Raw genomic sequence first — 20,213 nt, forward strand, 5'->3', positions numbered from 1 at the left:
CTAATCTCTCAGGCGGCTCTCAATCCAGTCAACCTGGCGATCAAGACAGACGATCACAGAGGATTCTGCTTTCTTTTGAACTCTGTGCCAGACACTGAAGATCCACGACAAATACTACAAGTTGTTGGCTGCAGGAAGCTTGTTTTTAGAGAGACAAAGGTAAGCAAACAGAGAGAAAGGTAGAGCTCAGATAATTGTGTTCCTGAAAGAGCGGTGGGTGAGGGTCCTGAGGCAAAAGCTGGCTTGGTGTTTGCACATTTTCAAGTGAAGACAATATAGCTAGAAGACATTGAATAAAATGAATAGGAAATATGGGGTGGCACTGGGGCCACATCCTCATGGCCCTTCAGGCTTCGGTAAAGGAAGTACGATTTAACCCAAGCCTGGCAGGAAACAGAGAAGAAATGTCATCTTCTTCATGTATTAGTATCTCCCTGTTTGGGAAAAAGACTAGGTTGGCAAAACATGACAGGCAAGATGTTTTTGTTAGTTCTTGTGGCTTTCTGAGGTTGTTTTTAGTAGGGAGAATGTGTCACAGGATGATTAAAATGGGTCCTCTTGGACCACCACCCATCTACCTCTGGACCTGTACAATAGCCATCAGACCACAGGTCATCACTAGGGTTAGCTGGTTTTCTAAAGGCCAAAAACAGTCATGTAAATGGAATGAGATTTGTGGTACTCAGGCCAGAGGCCCTGGTCAACTTGTCTTCCTATAAAGTGAGTCTCAACCCTCCTAATGTAGCGACTCTTTTATACAGTTCCTCGTGTTGTGGTGACCCCAACCACAAAATTATTTTTGTTGCTGCTTTATAACTGTAAATTTGCTACTGTTATGAATGATAATGAAAACATCTGATATGGTCTTAGGTGACCCCTGTGAAAGGGCTGTTCAACCCCAGGTTGAGAACCCCTGCTGTAAACAATGTGAGCCAACTCCTTAGCTCAGCAATGTGAGTTTGGCCCTGCCTGTAAGTACATAGTGTGCTTTAGTTTTTCTCTTTAACACAAAGGGAACAAAATCTTGCCTGATTTTAACCACAATGTAAATGGCTATCTTTCCTATCATCGTGTATCAACAAACCATAGAGGAACACTGAAATTCCATCTCAAACTCTTCTCATAAAGTCAAGTTTTATTAGTAAAAGAGGGTATCAGCACCACCCGATGAAAACATTGAAGATCTTTATCTCTATCCGTTAGCAAATACCCACAAGGCTGCCCAGCGACTCTCTCCACCACCCAGCTCTCCCCATTAGCATGCTACAACTTTAAATAGTTCATCAAATGGGCAGAATACCAGATATGTTATGGTGTGCTCAAATATCATTTGTGATTATTAACCATTTAGGGACTCGGCTCTGAGAGATGGCCATTATGCAGGACAATCTCTTTGTTTCTTCCCCAGAGTCAGACTAGGTGGCAGGACCGGCAGCTGTCACCCTTCTCCAGAGTGCAGCTGTTGCTAGGATGTGGTTGAGCAGTCAGAGTTCTGATCTCACACTGAGTGTAAGGAAGGAATGTTACTTCCAGGATCAAGGGAGGAAAGAATGGGCGTGTCTTCCTTAGCCCTGACTCCTTGCCTGCAGGTCGAGACAAAAGGCTCTAGGATGCCAAGGGAACACAAGCCTACACATCATCATTTTGGCCTTTGTATAAAGAAAGTCATTCTTTAGTTGTATAGAAATACTGAAGGTGAGTGAGGGTTTAATGTATTATTAAACTACTTAATGTATTAATGTATTTAATATAATACAGTTAATGTAACTAATGTACTATAAAATATCTCTTGTTAACTTCAAATGGCTAAGATAGAGTGGGCGAGACTAGCAACCAAGAATGAGCAGCAAATGATTCTCTGGTGTCTCATTGAGCGCGGCATGTCCAGCCGAGCTCAGAGTTTAATCAGTAAGTGCCGGACTCTGCTAGAAAGCACAGTCTAGAACTAATATTGAGGAAGGGAAACATCTCAGAGTAACTGTCTCTTTTACAAGCAATATATCTTGAGTAGAACATGGTTAGTCCCTTGTGAGGCAAGTGCAAACCACATAGATCATACCCCGGAGTCTGGAAGTAGAGGAGAAAGATGCAGAAAGACGGTAGAATGGGATTCTTCTCTCATTACATTTGAGCAGAGCTTGATGTAAACACATGGATTCCAACCACAGATGATAACATCTTTGTGGGAGCCTAGACACCCAAGGGGAAACTTCCTGCACATCACTGAAATGGATGACTCAACAGCCGACACACTGAAGATCCAGAAAAGCCATTTCACTTGCTCAGTGCCAAGAAAGATCTCAGCCTGGCATTTTCTCATGGGGTAGGAGAGAGCAATAAGTGAGTCTCTGGCCACCCAAAAGTCTTAATTTTCTCTGAATCTACTCAGAATCTTGGTACTGAGGGAAGCTAGGGACAAGGAGCAGAGGCAAGAACCCAAACCAGCCAGGGTCTAGAGCTCAGCAAAGAATCCTGGCTCTTGCTTCCTGTTTCAGGTGTTCTCCCAAATGTCTTCTCGGGAGCTTCTGGGGACTTGTCACTTGCAGAGCACCTCTCCTGACCCACAGGGACCTCAGTACTCCTCATGCTCACCACTCCTCAGAGCTAGCTCATGTGGGTGCCCCACAGATAGAAAATGCATCAACAGAGGAGATGCCAGGGTTCTGCATACATGCTGGCTGTGCACATACCAAACATACATGTATAGCCCATACACATATGCACACATGCACATACATATACAATCAAATACGTATACATATACCACACACAAATTTATACACATACCACATACATGCACACACATACACATGGACACATACCCACCATACACACATCTAACACAAACACATAACACCACACACACACACACATATACACACACACTGTTAGGGTTTTGTTGCTGTGAAAAGACACCATGATCAAAGCAACTCAAAGAAAACATTTATCTGGGGCTGGCTTACAGTTTCGAAGTAGTCAGTCATCATGGTGGAGAAACATGGCAGCATGCAGGCAGGCATGGTGCTGGAGAAGGAGCTGAGAGTTCTACATTTTGATGCAGGCAGCAAGGAGGAATCTGTGTCACACTGCTTGAGCACTAGGAAACCTCCAAGCCAACCTTCACAGTGACACACTTTCTCCAGCAAGGCCATACCTCCTAATAGTGTCACTTTCTTTAGGCCAAACTTTCAAACACATGAGACTATGGTGGGGGTGGAGGGATACCTATTAAATCTAACACACACACACACACACACACACACACACTTGATTAACATTATCACAATAATACCTTTGTGATATGAACACTTATCAAAGCATCCTGTTGTATAACCTAGTGTACACAGCTTGCAGTCACCAGTCTATCTCAGTTAAGTAGAGGAGAAGGGACTGATCACCGACTGACCTTTGCCATCTGCAGCCTCTTGGGAACCAGCGTGGCCGGGTAGAGTGTTGTAGGCAGAGCTGCCTGGCAATGGTGTTCTAAAGAAAGCCGGAGGGAGAGACAAGTCACACACCTGGAGGCTGACCGATCACCCGGAGCCTACAGATTTAAATTTCCTTTGGGTTTTCAAGGTTCTGCTGCTTGTCTCCTCATTCTGCACTCTCGCCCTCACCCCATAGTCCCATTAAATCAACCCAAGCTGAAATTTTGCACAGTCTTTAGGGATTTGTTTGTGCTCTGATTTGTCATAAAAGGGTAACATTTTCATCCCTGCCTGCAAAGCTCAAACATTAAGTTCATAATTACTTCAGCAGGATTTATGAGTGTTTCTCCAGGGAGTGCTTTCAAAATAAGATAAGTGCTATGCATGGAATAAGAAAGATTACAGTAATTACATTGGTTTCCAAATAAAATTTAATGGCAGTGGGGTAATGTGGGGACTCACAGATGTTGTGTCTATCCTTTGAAATACATCTGTAACTCAGTTTCCCTGAACTCAGAGATGACATTCCTTATCGGCAAGCTCTGGCTTTTTAGGAGAGATGGCGCATTCTGCCTGGAATGGAAAGATTGTCTCTCAGCCTGCACAATCTCATGGCGACTAACTGAAGGTCCTTTGATGAAGGAAGGAGGGGCTTAGAACCCTGGGCACCTGGAGCAGAGGCGAGGAAGACGCAGAGTGGAGCTGAAGTGAACTAGAGTCCTGGAACGCTCCTACTGTGCACGCATTTGCATCAGAGACAAGCTACTCATCCTGCAGACACAGGCTGGAAGCCCACCCTACATCTTTCTCCTACCCCCAGGAGAGCAACAGAATCACCACAGGCTGCTGATTCTTCAAATGTGCGTTCTGAGCTCAGCACCACTGATTTTCTCTCAGTAGGTTTCGGCTTTATGATTCTGACACAGACAGGGAACCAGTCTCCTGACCTCCGTAGGAATAGTCCCTTATTATATTATACCACCTTTTTCTTTATTTTTAAAACACCAACAAATACTGTGTTTTGGTTAGTTTTAAAATATCATATAAGGGGATGGAGAGACGGCTCAGTAGTTAAGAGCACTCAAGTGCTCAGGTTTGATTCCTAGCACCCACGGCTCACAATCACCTGTAACTGCAGTCCTAGCTGAGTCAGTGCCCTCTTATGACCTCTGCATATACTGGGCACACAGGTACAATACACATACGTGAGAACAAAACTCTTGCACACACAAGAAATTTTAAATTATGTTATTGGAATTATAGAATACACCTTTTTTTTCTGCATATCTAGGATGAAAAGGAGCAAGCTGAGCAAGAAAAAAACACAAAATGTACAGTTTGAGGACAGAGGGCACCAGGAAGCATAATGGAGCCAAGTCCTGTGCTCGAGGACATGAACAGATTAGGGAAAACCTGATGCTAAATGGAATAAAGGGAGTGGTACCCTCAGTACAGGACCCGCCCAGCTAAGCTTCTGACTTGTGAAAAGGAATTAAAGAATAGTTCAGGCAGTGAAGGAAAACCATTGAAGACAGAAAGCTGGTGAAGACGTAATTGAACACAAGGCCATGTTCCAGCCCCAGCAAGCAGCAGAACTTGACAGCTTCGGGGACATAGTTCTGGATTTCCAGACAAGGATAGAAGAAAGGGGCCATGGAATCTCCCTTTGCAGCTAAACAAAGCCACTGAGGCCAGGCAAATATCAGGAGTGTCCTTGCATGGAAGCCTAGAGAGGCCTCTGCATGAAGCTATGAAGGTGACTCCTAGAGCCCTCAGGATGCTGGAGATGCCAGCGCTGTGGGATGTCTGCTGAAGTGTGCTGCAGGCAACAAAGCAGAGAGGAGTTAGAGATCTGAAGAGAGCTTTGACATCAGACATGGAGATAGCGAGTTGGAGTTTGCCCAGCCGTGATTTGGCCCCGTGCTTCCTCACTCTGCTCCCCTTCTGACTTTTTGGAATGGTCATGTATATCCTGTGCCATTGTATGTTAGAAGTATGTCATCTGGCTTTCAATTTTGATTTTACAGGGGGCTACATTTAAGAGACTGCTGTGAGTCTCAGAACAGGCTTTGGACTTTGGACTTTTAAACAGTGTTGAGACTGTTACAGACTATGAGAACTTTTGAAATTGGACTGAATGCATTTTTGTATTCTGATATGGCTACAAACCTATGGGGACCAGGGAGTGGGATGTGGTGGTTTGAATAGGAATGGTCTGCCTAGGCTTATAGATTAAAATGTTTGGTTGCTAGGGAGTGGCAATATTAGGAGGTGTGTCCTTGTTAGAGAAAGTATGTCACTGGGGGTGGGCTTTGAGGTTTTAAAAAGCCCAAGCCCGGCCTAGTGGCTCTCTCTTCTTCCTGCTGCCTTTGGATCTAAAGGTAGAACTCTCAGGTCCTCCAGCACCGTGTCTGCCTTCGTGCCGCCATGCTGATAATGAACTAAATCTCAGAGGACCAAACTTCTGAGGAGACAGAGGCGGCCATGGAATTAGCCTGTGTTTTTCCTGTGTTCAGGGTGTGGGGGTTGTTTTTAGGTTTTCTTTTCCATTTTTTTTGGGAGGGAGGGGACTGTTATGAACAATGTTGTCAGGAGTACATGGATACACGTCCCTTGGTATACACGTGGAAATGCGACTCAGATAGCAGATACGTGGGAGAGGGATTGCTAGGTCATAGACCAGCATCAGTGCTAGGTGAGACTCAATGACGTTTTCAAGGGTCTGTACTGCTGTGCTTTCCTCCCTATTTATGGACGGACTCTTGCACACATCTTTACCTGTACTTCACAACACTGTTCTTCTACATTGTAACACTTCTAGGTCTGGCAAGGAAATGAACTATAACCTTATTCTCCATATTGTGTATAAAATAGTTGTGAGCCATTCGTGGGGCTCTGAGTTTAAAATGTCATGCTTTTGCTAGGCTTTTTTTGTATATGCCAGGTGGTCGGCTGGTTGGACAGAACATAATTTTAAAGTATCTAACTTTAACTAACTTTTTCCTTGGGGTCAGTGCTCTTTGTGTCTCTTTTTAAGTCATTTTTTTTCCAGGACAAGTTTTTGGAATCCATGTAAATATGAAAGAAAGATATGACTCCACAAAGTTGTCTTCTAACCTTCACACACATGCCTTACCTCCTGGGTCATCACACACACACACACACACACACACACACACACACACACTTAATAAAACTAAAGATCTCTTTTTGCCATCAAGGTAGCCTCCACATTAACACCAAATGTTTCATGGCTACCATGTCTTTAACTCACAAGCTAGGCTGGGAACACAGACTTTCACTGACACCTCTTCTATAAATCGAGCACTTATTATAGGCATAGCTTGATTTCTGATCTTTATTCTGACTCCTTTGCTGAGGTTTACCTTATTGTTGTTATGTATATGATGTCCCAGTGTGAGTTTGCACATGTGCATGCAATTCTGGGGCAGACAGGAGACAGTGTCAGATTCCCTGAAGGCAGAGTTTCAGTTCATGTGTTAGGAACTGAACCCAGGTCCTTCCCAAGAGCAGTACACACTGTATACTGAGCCATCTCTGCTCCTGTTTTCTTCCACTCCATTGACCTGTTTGCTGATCTATCTTTGTGTCACACTACTATCCTGGTATATTTACTTGGTTTAACTTTATTCTTCCAAAACTACAATGGAGTGCTCTATCTGCAGAATAGGTTCGCATATCTGATTCTTTGCTAAGAATATCTTGGCTGTACCACAGCACTTTTTGTTTTCATGTAACCATTAGAACCACTTTGTTAATTTGTAAGAAAAAGAGACTATCAGAATTACACAGGATCTATAAATTAGGAGGAATGACAGTTTTGCGATATTCAGTCTTCCAATGCATGTAAATGGTTTATTGCTTCATCTACTGAGAGGTTGTGTGTTATCTGTCAGTAATGTATAGTTTTCTGAACAGGACTGTACAGGAGTAAATAAAGTTTATGGGATATTGGGGGTTGGAGCATTGTGGGGGTGGGAGCTTTGGGGGTGAGCAGAAGTGTTGGAGGTTGGGAGTAATAGGAGACATGGGATTGGATGAGAGTGGACAGAAGTGAATAGAAGTCAGCCGTGGGTGCAAATGATGAGAGAGGGAGGTCCCCTTTCCCATTTCCCTCTCCATCTCCCTTCCCCCCCTCTTCCTCTCCCTCTCCCCCCTCCCCCATCTCATGATGCTGGTTGAGGACATCAAGAAGGGCTTTAATAACTCACTTAAAGAAATACAGGAGAACACTGCTAAAGAGGTAGGAGTCCTTAAAGAAATACAGGGGAACACAACCAAACAGGTGATGGAATTGAATAAAACCATCCAAGACCTAAAAAGGGAAGTAGACACAATAAAGAAAACCCAAATTGAGACAACACTGGAGATAGAAACCCTAGGAAAGAAATCTGGAACCATAGATGCAAGCATCAGCAACAGAATACAAGAGATGGAAGAGAGAATCTCAGGTGCAGAAGATTCCATAGAGAACATGGGCAAAACAAAGAAAATGCAAAATGCAAAAAGATCCTAACTCAAAACATCCAGGAAATCCAGGACACAGTGAGAAGACCAAACCTACGGATAATAGGAGTAGATGAGAATGAAGATTTTCAACTTAAAGGGCCAGCAAATATCTTCAACAAAATTATAGAAGAAAACTTCCCAAACCTAAAGAAAGAGATGCCCATGAACATACAAGAAACCTATAGAACTCCAAATAGACTGGACCAGAAAAGAAATTCCTCCTGACACATAATAATCAGAACACCAAATGCACTAAACAAAGAAAGAATATTAAAAGCAGTAAGGGAAAAAAGGTCAAGTAACATATAAAGGCAGACCTATCAGAATTACAGCAGACTTCTCACCAGAGACTATGAAAGGAGAAGATCCTGGGCTGATGTCATACAGACCCTAAGAGAACACAAATACCAGCCCAGACTACTATACCCAACAAAACTCTCAATTACCATAGATGGAGAAACCAAGATATTCCATGACAAAATCAAATTTACACAATGTCTTTCCACAAATCCAGCCTTACAAAGGATAATAGATGAAAAATGCCAACACAAGGAGGGAAACTACACCCTAGAAAAAGCAATAAAGTAATCTTCTTTCAAAAAACCCAAAAGAAGATAACCACATAAACATAAAAATAACATAAAAATAACAGGAAACAACAATCACTATTCCTTAATATCTCTTAACATCAATGGACTCAATTCCCCAATAAAAGGACATAAACTAACAGACTGGGTACGTAAACAGGACCCAGCATTTTGCTGGATATAGGAAACACACCTCAGTGTCAAAGACAAACACTACCTTAGAGTAAAGGTCTGGATAACTATTTTCTAAGTAAGTGGTCCCAAGAAAAAAGCTAGAGTAGCCATTCTAATATCAAATAAAATAGACTTTTAACCAAAAGTTATCAAAAAAGATAAGGAAAGACACTTCATACTCATCAAAGGAAAAATATACCAAGAATAACTCTAAATTTTGAACATCTATGCTCAAATGCAAAAGTACCTACATTCATAAAAGAAACTTTACTAAAGCTAAAAGCACACATTGCACCTCATACAGTAATAGTGGGAGACTTCAATACCCTACTCTCATCAATGGACAGAGATGATGGAAACAGAAACTAAACAGAGACACAGTGAAACTAACAGAAGTTATAAACCAAATGGATTTCATAGATATCTATAGAACATTTCATCCTAAAACAAAAGAATATACCTTCTCCTCAGCACTTCATGGTACCTTCTCCAAAACTGAACATATAATTGGTCACAAAACAGACCTCAACAGATATAAGAAGATTGAAATAATCCCATGTCTCCTATCAGATCACCACAGACTAAGGCTGGTCTTTAATAGCAACATAAACAACAGAAAACCCACATATACATGGAAGCTGAACAACTCTCTACTCAATGATAACTTGGTCAAGAAAGAAAAAGAGGGGGGGGAGGGAGGAAGGAAGGAAGGAACGAAGGAAGGAAGGAGAGAGAGAGAGAGAGAGAGAGAGAGAGAGAGAGAGAGAGAAAGGAAGGAAGGAAGGAAGGAAGGAAGGAAGGGGGGGGGAATTAAGGATTTTTTAGAATCTAATGAAAATGAAGGTAAAACATACACAAACTGGTGGGACACAATGAAAGCAGTCCTATGAGGAAAACTCATAGCTCTGATTGCCTCCAAAAAGAAACTGGAGAGAGCTTACACTAGCAGCTTGACAGCACACCTGAAAGCTCTAGAACAAAAAGAAGCAAATACACCCAAGAGGAGTAGACTGCAGGGAATAATCAAACTCAGGGCTGAAATCAACCAAGTAGAAACAAAAAGAACTATACAAAGAACCAACAAAACCAGGAGATGGTTCTTTGAGAAAATCAACAAGATAGATAAACCCTTAGCCATACTAAGTAGAGGACATATAGACAATATCCAAAGTACCAAAATCAGAAATGAAAAGGGAGATATAACAACAGAAACTGAGGAAATTAAAAATATAATCATCAGATCCTACTACAAAAGCCTATACTCAACACAACTGGAAAATCTGGATGAAACAGACAATTTTCTAGACACCAAATACCAAAGTTAAATCAGGATCACATAAACCATCTAAACAGCTCCATAACCTCTAAATAAATAGCAGCAGTCATTAAAAGTTCCCAAGCAAGAAAAGCCCAGGACCAGATGGGTTTAGTGCAGAATTCTATCAGAACTTCAAAGAAGTCCTAATACTAATACTCTTCAAACTAATCCACAAAATAGAAACAGAAGCAACACTACCCAATTCGTTCTGTTAACCCACAATTACACTGATACCAAAACCACACAAAGACCCAACAAAGAAAGAGAACTTCAGACTAATTTCCCTTATGAATATTGATGCAAAAATACCCAATAAAATTCTTGCCAACCGAATCGAAGAACACATCAAATGATCATTCACCACGATCAAGTAGGCTTCATCCCAGGGATGGTTCAATATATGGAAATCCATCAATTGTAATCCATTACATAAACAAACTCAGAGGAAAAAAAACCACATGATCATTACATTAGATGCTGAAAAAGCATTTGACAAAATTCCACATCCCTTCATGTTAAAAGTCTTGGAAAGATCAGGAATTCAAGGCCCATACCTAAACATAGTAAAAGCAATACACAGTGAACTGGTAGCCAACATCAAACTAAATGGAGAGAAACTTGAAGCAATCCCACTAAATCAGGGACTAGACAAGGCTGCCCACTCTCCCTATCTACTCAATATAGTACTTGAAGTTTTAGCTAGAGCAATTAGACAACAAAAGGATGTCAAAGGGATACAACTTGGAAAGGAAGATGTCAAGTTATCACTATTTGCAGATGATATGGTAGTATACTTAAGTGACCCCAAAAATCCCATCAGAGAACTCCTACAGCTGGTAAACAACTTCACCAAAGTGGCTGGATATAAAAATAACTCAAACAAATCAGTAGCCTTCCTATACTCAAAGGATAAATGGGCTTAGAAAGAAATTAGGGAAATGACAACCTTCACAAGAGTCACAAACAATATAAACTATCTCAGTGTGACACTTATCAAACAAGTGAAAGATCTGTACAAGAACTTCAAGTGTCTGAAGAAAGAAATCAGAGAACTCAGAAGATGGAAAGATCTCCCATGCTTGTGGATTGACAGGATTAATATAGTAAAAATGGTCATCTTGCTGAAAGCAATCTACAGATGCAATGCAATCTCCATCAAAATTCCAAATCAATTCTTCATAGAGTTAGAAAGAGCAATTCTCAAATTCATTTGGAATAACAGAAAACTCAGGATAGCAAAAACTATTTTCAACAATAAAAGAACCTCTGGGGGAATCACTATCCCTGACCTCAAGCTGTACTACAGAGCAATAGTGATAAAAACAAACAAACAAAAACAAAAACAAAAACAAAAAAACCTTCATGATATTGGTACAGTGACAGGCAGGTAGATCAATGGTATAGAATTGAAGACCCAGGAATGAATCCACACACTTGATCTTTGACAAAAGAGCTAAAACCATCCAGTGGAAAAAAGACAGCATTTTCAATAAATGGTGCTGGTTCAACTGGCAGTTATCATACAGAAGAATGAAAATTAATCCATTCTTATCTCCTTGTGCAAAGCTCAAGTCCAAGTGGATCAAGGACCTCCACATAAAACCAGACACACTGAAACTAATAGAAAAGAAAGTTGGGAAGAGCCTCAAGCACATGGGCACAGGGGAAATTTTCCTGAACAGAACACCAATCAGTGTTTGTGGTCTGAGATCAAGAATTGACAAATGGGACCTCATAAAATTAAAAAGCATATGTAAGGCAGAGGACACTGTCAGTAGGACAAAACATCAGCCAACAAATTGGGAAAAGATTTTTACCAACCTTACATCTGATAGAGGGCTAGTATCCAATCAAGAAATTAGACTCCAGAGAAACCAATAACCCTATTAAAAATTGGGTACAGAGCTAAACAAAGAATTCTCAACTAAGGAATATCAAATGGCTGAGAAACACCTAAAGAAATGTTCAACATCCTGAGTCATCAGAGAAATGCAAATCAAAACAACCCTGAGATTCCACCTCACACCAGTCAGAATGGTGAAGATAAAAAACTCAGGTGAAAGCAGATGCTGGAGAGGATGTGGAGAAAGAGGACCACTCCTCCATTGCTGGTGGAATTGCAACCACTCTTGAAATCAGTTTGGTGGTTCCTCAGAAAATTGGGCATAATACTATAGGAGGACCCAGCTATATCACCCCTGGACATATACCCAGAAGATGCTCCAACATGTAATAAGGACACATGCTCCACTATGTTCATAGCAGCCTTATTTATAATAGCCAGAAGGTAGAAAGAACTCAAATGTCCCTCAACAGAGGAATGGATACAGAAAATGTGGTACATTTACACAATGGAGTATTACTCAGCTATTAAAAACAATAACTTCATGACATTCTTAAGTAAATGGATGGAATAGAAAATATCATTCTGAGTGAGATAACCCAGTCACAAAAGAACACACATGGTATGCATTCACTGATAAGTGGATATTAGCCCAGAAGCTCAGAACACCAAGGATACAATTCACAGACCAAATGAAGCTCAAGAAGAAGGAAGACCAAACTATGGATGCTTTGGTCTTTCTTAGAAGGGGGAACAAAATCCCCATGGGAGGAGATACAGAGACAAAGTATGGAGCAGAGATTGAAGGAAAGACCATCCAGAGACTGCCCCACTCGGGAATCCATCCCATATACAGACACCAAACCCAGACAATATTGTGGATGCCAACAAGTGCTTGCTGACAGGAGCCTGATATTGCTGTCTTCTAAGAGGCTCTGCCAGTGCCTGATAAATACAGAGGTGGATGCTCTCAGCCAACCATTGGACTGAGCACAAGGTCCTGATGGAGGAGCTTTAGAAAGAACTGAAGGAGCTGAAGGGGCTTGTAGCCCCATAGGAGGAACAACAATATGAACCAATCAGTACCCCCAGAGCTCCCAGGGACTAAACCACCAACCAAAGAGTACACATGGACGGACTCGTGGCTCCAGCTGCATATGTAGCAGAGGATGGACTTGTTGGACATCAATGAGAGGAAAGGCCCTTGGTTCTGATAAGGGCTCGATGCCCCAGTATAGGGGAGTGCCAGGACAGGAAAGAGGGAGTGGGTGGGTTAGTGAGCAGGGTGAGGGAGGATGGGATAGGGGGTTTTCCGAGGGGTAACCAGGAAAAGGGATAACATTTGAAATGTAAATAAAATATCTTATTAAAAAAGAAAGAAAGAAAGAAAATATCTAATTTTTAAAAGCGGGGGGAGGGAGTGGTGCATAGATTTCCCATATAATTCAGTCTTGACTGTCAAATTGACAGAATCTAAAAGTACTTTGGGGACAGGCCTCTGGAAGTGTTGGGTGTGTGTTCATGATATATGAATTGAAGTATGATGACCTGCACACAGTGGGTGGAACCATTCCCTGGGCTGGAATACTGAACTGGATAAATACTGGAGAGTAGGAACTGAGCACCAGCATGGGTTTACTCCTCCCTTACAGGTTGTGAGTGCCATGTGACCAGCTGGTGCCTGACTTCCTGACCATAACTGTCATATTGAGTAAACCCTCTCTCTCTTCAGTTGCCTTAGTCGGAGCATCTAAACATAGCACCAGGAAATGGGGCTGAGGGAAGTGCTCTGCAGCGCATACACAATTTCTGCAATAACTCACACTCCTCACTAGAGCTGCACGTTTGTGAGAACTGATGCATGGGAGATACCCACAGTCCATAGGGGTGTGAGCACTCCATGGGTTTGCTCTACTGTACAATGTTTGCATCCTTCAATACTATTACATATAATGTTTTTGCTGTTCTAAAGTAACCTCGGTATTCCAACTCCTTCTACCCACCTCTTTTAACAACCTGTGGAATTCACTGATGCGTTTACTGACCTCATAGTCTTGTTTTGGTTTTTTTTTCCAGATATCAATTAGTTATGCATACAGGGTATCTAGCCTTTTCAGATTTTCTTCAGATAGTAATATATATAAATTTCTTTGTATCTTCTCAGGACTGGATTACTGCTCTTCACCACTGGGGTAATATTCTGTTGTATGTGTGCACCACAGTTTACTACTGACCTGTAGAACGACAACGCAGTTCCCTCCGGGTTTTGGTGGCTGTAAATAAAGCTACCATAAAGAATTTGTGTGAGTTTTTGTACGGACATGTTTCTGATTCTTTTGGATTGATGCCACAGAGTATTACTGCCAAATGCTACAGAAGTGATACAGTTTGGTTTCCCAAGTAATTGCCAAACCATTTTCCATGCGGCCATGCTGTTTTGAATTTCCATAGAGGAGAGTTCCAGCTGCTCCATGCTCTCATGTTCATCAGTGGCTATGACCTCGGGTGTGGGACTGCTCGTGTGCATGAGTGTTCATGCCTGTTTGTGCACACTAGAGTCAGAAGAGGGCTTCCTTTTCTATCACTTGCCAATTTCTTTGAGACAAGCTCTCTCTCTCTGAACCTAGGGCCTGCACTTTCTTACTTTCTCAGCTAGGCTAGAGCCAGGAAGCCTCAGAGATCCTATCTGTGCCTGCCTCAGAATCATGCATGCATACATACACACACATATACATACATACATACATACATACATACATACATACATACATACAGATGCTACATAGGTTCTAGGATCGGAACTCTGGTTCTCATGATTGTGCCCAAGTGCTATTAATGTGGGAGCCATTTCTCCAGCCCAGATGTTGATCATTCTAAGAAGTGTAGGGGAATTTCATTGTCATTTTGATTGTACTTCCTTGATAACATAGAAATGAAGCACATATACTCACTCACATTCTTATTTACTGTGTGTCTTTGATAAGGTATCTGTTAGTCTTTGGTGCATTTTAAAATCAAACATTGTCATTACGCTTCCTAAATCTTGGATACACCAATCAGAAGACCTACCAGAATAGACCCTTCAACTCGATCTCCCCATTTGTGGCTCCTTTTCTCATTCTTTTGATATTGTATTCTTTAGAGAATTTTTAATTTTTAATGACCAAGAACCAGCACAGCACAATAATCCCAAGGGTTAGTGGCACGAATACCTTGTCAGTAATCAACAACTCTCTACTTGGATTTAAGACTCAATGAAAAAGAGGTAAATCATGCCTGTTACTGGAAACCTAGCCAACTTCTCAGGACTAATAAAGTCATGGATCTTGGAAGAGAACATACAACCACTGCTTTACTGAAAACATAATCCCTAACTACACTCTCTTTCCTCTTTGTTCTTATAGCAACAACTAAGCATAGTCCTTACCAACATCAAGGCAACTTCTCTTTGCATTACAGAAAAGCACAACCAATCAAAATGCAGAGTAGTGGAGCCCAGTCTCAATGGATATATACAACTCCCACACCTTAGGCTCAGCAGGAGGGGACAGAAAAATTGTAAGAACCAGAAAAACAGGGGTTTTCTGCTGGATTGTGTCTCCTAGGAATGTCAGAAGCCACACCCATAATGTCTCATTAACGTGATGTATGATTATATATATATATATATGTGTGTATATATATATATATATCAAGCAGATAGTATGTAGGAATTTAAGGAGTGTGTGTGTGTGTGTGTGTGTGTGTGTAAAACAACCAATAAAAAAGAGGTTATGAATTTGAAAGAGAGCAACGAGGGTGCTTATGGGAGGCTTCAGAGGGCAGAAACTATATTATAATCTCAAAAAAATTTAAAAAGTAATTAAAATTTTTAATGAAGTCCAGTTTCACCAACTATTTCATTGTGTTCCCTCTAAGTCACAAGGGCATCTAGGCTTTAATCTCCTGGAAATTTTTATAGTTTTCCATTTTACATTTAGAGCATCATCCATTTTAAGTTAATTTTTGTCTATGTTTAGATCCCCTGCCCCTGTACATAGGTGTTCATTCGTTCTAACATTCTTTAAAATAATCTTTGCTTCTTTACCAAAGGTTAACAAATAAAACTTTGTGTGCATTTATTTCGGGGCTTTGTTCTGTCCAGAGCATCTGTTTGTCTGGTCTTTCAGTAGCACCATGTACTATGTATATATGCACATACTAGTATGTATGTACTGTTACCGTACATATCTTATCGCAGACAAATAATATTAGTCCTCCAATATATCCCTCTACAATATGTGTTATTTGTTCTTGCTGTTTTGCCTCTCCCTGTAAGTGTTAGACTCAGTTTTTGGGTGCTCAAAAAATAAATTGCTGGGACACTTTAATTGAAGTTGCATTGAACACACACATTGTGCTCGATAGTTTTGCCAATGTGACATAATCTAGAATCATCTGGAAGAGAACCTTAATGAGGGGCTGTCTAAGTCAGCTTGACCCATAAGCATGGCTGGGGGGAATTACCTCCACTGTGTTAGCTGTACCCACTGTAGGCATCACCACTCCCTAGGCTTGGGATCCTGGACTGCGTAAATACAGAGAGAAGACTGAGCACTAGAAAGCAAGCATGCCTTTATTCTCTCTCTGCTTTGAATTATGGATTATGCCAAGCTGCTTCAAATTCCTCTTGCCTTGACTTTCCCATAGTGATGGACCGTAATGTGGACTCGTGAGCCATTTCTCCTCTACGTTCCTTTTGTCGGAGCATTTTATCACAGGATCAGGAAAAAAACCAAGACCCCTGTTGAGTTGATGCTATTAATTCTTTTTATCCACATGGAATGTATTTAGTAAGTTATACTATAATTTCTTGCATCAAAATTTTAGTTTTTCTTATGTGGGCCTTATAAATATTGTGAAAAAATTTATTCACAATTTTAATTTTTAAGGGTCTGCTAACATACGTGGTGTTAAACTTTTCACCTCAGTCTCAGTCTCCCTGCTCGGACAGAGAGAAGCAACTACTGTAGCGACTGCTGCATGAGAGGTTATTGGCTCGGCCTACGACCGCCATCTCTGTTCCCTTTTACTTCCAGGAGCTTTGCGTGGATCTTGCTGTTGGTGCTCTGATTTCCCTCCTTGATTATCATATACTCTGCAAATGAAGCTTTGTCTGTCACTTGCCAAACCCATTTGCCTTCTGTTTCCTTTTTTTTTTAAGTTAAATTTAGAACACATTTTTATGCATGCATGAATTTATTTATTTACTTGATGCTTTTAGTCCACGTTGACTTTGAACGTCAGGATAGCCTCTGCCTCCCCTGTGCTAGGATTACTCCAGGACTTCACTATACCCAGCCTTAGTTTAGCTTTTGATTAGCAAGATATTGTACTGTTATCACAAGGAGAGGCCATATACCCACACCCAGATATGGTCATTATTTATGTCCGTGTAGTTTATCTGGGATGCTGATAAGCCAACGCTGACACACAATTGCCTAGCATCTCTATCTCATTTGGATTTCCTGAATTTTCCAAAACGCCATTCCTCTGTCTCGGCGTCCCCCTCACTGCATTCAATAGCCACATCCCTGTTTGTGTCATGGCAATGGCAGCTCCCTGTGTGTGTCATGGCAATAGCATTTTCCTAGGCTCTTCCTTTTTCATGACCTTGACAACAGAATTGCTGGTTAGCTGATCTATGGGATGTTCTTGAATGGCATGTTCTCCTCACAATTTCAGGAAGGTGATGTATTTTGGGCAAGAAGAACATAAAAGTCAGCTGCCAGCCTCATTACACATCATAGCAGTGATACAGATTACAATGTAGCTTGTCATTGTTGACATTAACTTTGGTCAGCTGGTTCAAACAGTGAGATCATGCTTTCTGGGTTTCCTCTTTGTAAAGTGTCTCTTCTCATTTTCCATATCCACTCATCTCACACTGAACAGTGAGTCACTCTCATCTTCTTAGAGAACAGTCACACAAATAATGTGACACTCTTCTGTATGGGAACTCCGTCCTTTCCCCACTAACGTATTTATTCAGTCATTTGTTTGAGTATAGACTTGTGGATTATTTATTTGCTACGTTGGATTTATTTTTCCTGAGTATCTTCCAGCTTTCCTTGATATGTTCCATCTGGAAGTTTCCTTTGTCCCCATCATCTTCACTTCTTGGCATTTTAACAGTTTCTGGTACTGCATGCTCCATGACCATTGGGTCCACCACCTGACTGAGTCTGAGAATCAGTATGTCTCTATGTAACTCTCATTCTTTTTGTACTGGAGAATACTTAGCAGGAACCAAAATCAGGGTACTCAGTGTGCCTGCTCTTGCAAAGCATTGCTTCAAGGCCTTTCTGTGTCAAGTTCTACACTGATATGAGCTAAGCAGAGTCTGTTTTCTTCCAAAGAAAAAGGAAATGTACACTAACCTGTGTATAGATGCATACATGCAACTATTTCCACATATCATCTCTAAGTATATAACACTACACAGGGATCTAATTTTGATCATAATAACAGAGGTCATTTCTAGATCCTGTTCGTTACTGTTTTCTTCCCATTCCAATAAAAGTCACCCATTTACTGAACTGTTGGATTCTGGCTTGAATGATAGTAGTTTCAGAATTGCTGTTCAAACCCAGTGGGAAACAACTGTGCCAGCGATAAACCTGTGCTTCCGTGCAGCTTTCTTCTCCACAGTCCCTACCGACTTCCAAAGTTACCGAGATCAGCCTTCCATCACACGCCCCACAAGCTTATCTTAAATAGCCACAATATATTCAGACTCCTTTTCAAGTTCTTTATCCTATTCTTAGCCTTCTCAAACCCCTAAATGTCTTTTTAATTTACATAAAGTTTACTCATTATGCTATGGAGTGCTATGTGTTTTGGCAAAATATTTAATGTTTAGTGTTCACCGTTATGGCGTTACATGCAACAAGTTCACAGACCTGAAAAGTCAGCAGGTTTCATCTCTTGCCCATCCTCTGGAAACACTGATCTATGGACTGTATGCATCTGCTGTTTACAAGTTGCAAGTTGCATGTTTTCATACTTCTTTAGGTTAGACATACGAATCTAAGACTCATCCATAGCTTTTCATAGCCTGATAACCTCATTCCTCCTCCTCCTCCTCCTCCTCCTCCTCCTCCTCCTCCTCCTCCTCTTAATCATTGAATAGCATTCCATTGTATGGATGTAGCAGAGTTCATGTATTTTCCTATTGGTTCTTTCCAGTTTATGTCAGTTATGAGGAAAAGGATCATAAAGGTTCTATGTTGGTTTTGTGTAGATGTATACTAAGTTCTTGTGCTCCTAAGGAAATACCTAAGAACGTGGTTGGGGGATGATAAAATAAAACTGTTTCATTTTGCAAGACACTGTCACCAGCTTTGCTTAGAGGACCAGTCCTTATTTTTTCCCTTCAATACTAATGCTTCATGTTTCCTGATGGCTTTTCCCTCATCTAAGAGCAAGCTCTTGGAAGGGTCATGTGTTTTTAGATCTACTGCATCTAATTTAAGATCTTAAACATAGTAGGACCTAAATAAATATTTGATTAGTGAATGAGCACAGCTTCAAGACTTTAAAGTATACACTCAAGGGACTAGGGCTGTAGCTCAGGATCTGTCTAGTGGGAGCAAGGTTTTAATGTCACCACTGCAAAACAACAGCAAATTATAGTGACACTACACACTGTCTTGGTGCCTCCAAAATGCAATGCAGTGCAGACAATTGGGATTAGTGCAAGCTCCTTAGTACGCATCTCTGTCCCCCCAGCACATTATGAATTTTATGAATTAAAGTTGCTTCAGAATGGAATGATTGGGGCTTCCCCTAGCTTTATCTCATGCGGCACGCCAATTTCATTCTCTTGCTGCAATAAAATACTTTCTTTGACCAATGCATCTAAAGAAAGGAAAGGGTTTATCACACCTTACACTGACTTCCAGTCACAGTCCATTCATCAAGGAAAGTCAGGGCTGGAACTCAAAACAGGGACCTGGTGCATGACTGTGGAGGACTCTCACCTGCTGGCTCACTTGGCTGGCTCACTTACGGGCTCATGCTTAGCTAGCCTGCTCAGGGATGGTATTGTTCACAGTGGGCTGATGGCTAATAATCACTTAATAATCAATGCAAATTCCTCACACACATGCCCACAGTCTGAGCTAGTAGTTCCTCTGTTGAGACTTTCCCATCAGATGAACGGTGGCAAAGTTGACAATTAAAGCTCAGAACACATGGTCTGTGGCTCAGGATGCCATGGCAGATACAGGGTAAACAATATGAGTGAAGACTATTGTGTTCTATGTAAGCCAGCATTTTCCTGCCTTAATATG

The 20,213-nt window shown here is 41.2% G+C and overlaps 1 protein-coding gene across 2 annotated transcripts in view; it reads right to left on the bottom strand.

The window, feature by feature from the left end:
- The window catches only part of 1700011L22Rik (RIKEN cDNA 1700011L22 gene), a 38,234-nt gene that overhangs the window by 15,481 nt on the left and 2,540 nt on the right, over positions 1-20,213 (bottom strand). For both annotated transcript variants that reach the window (NM_026315.1, XM_011248492.2), the window contains exon 2: positions 3,407-3,483. In NM_026315.1, the coding sequence (NP_080591.1) occupies positions 3,407-3,483 (77 nt within the window). The remainder of the gene's footprint in view (positions 1-3,406; positions 3,484-20,213) is intronic.

The sequence above is a fragment of the Mus musculus genome, chromosome 8, assembly GCF_000001635.26.
Source record: "Mus musculus strain C57BL/6J chromosome 8, GRCm38.p6 C57BL/6J".
In the NCBI taxonomy this organism is placed as follows: Eukaryota; Metazoa; Chordata; class Mammalia; order Rodentia; family Muridae; genus Mus; species Mus musculus.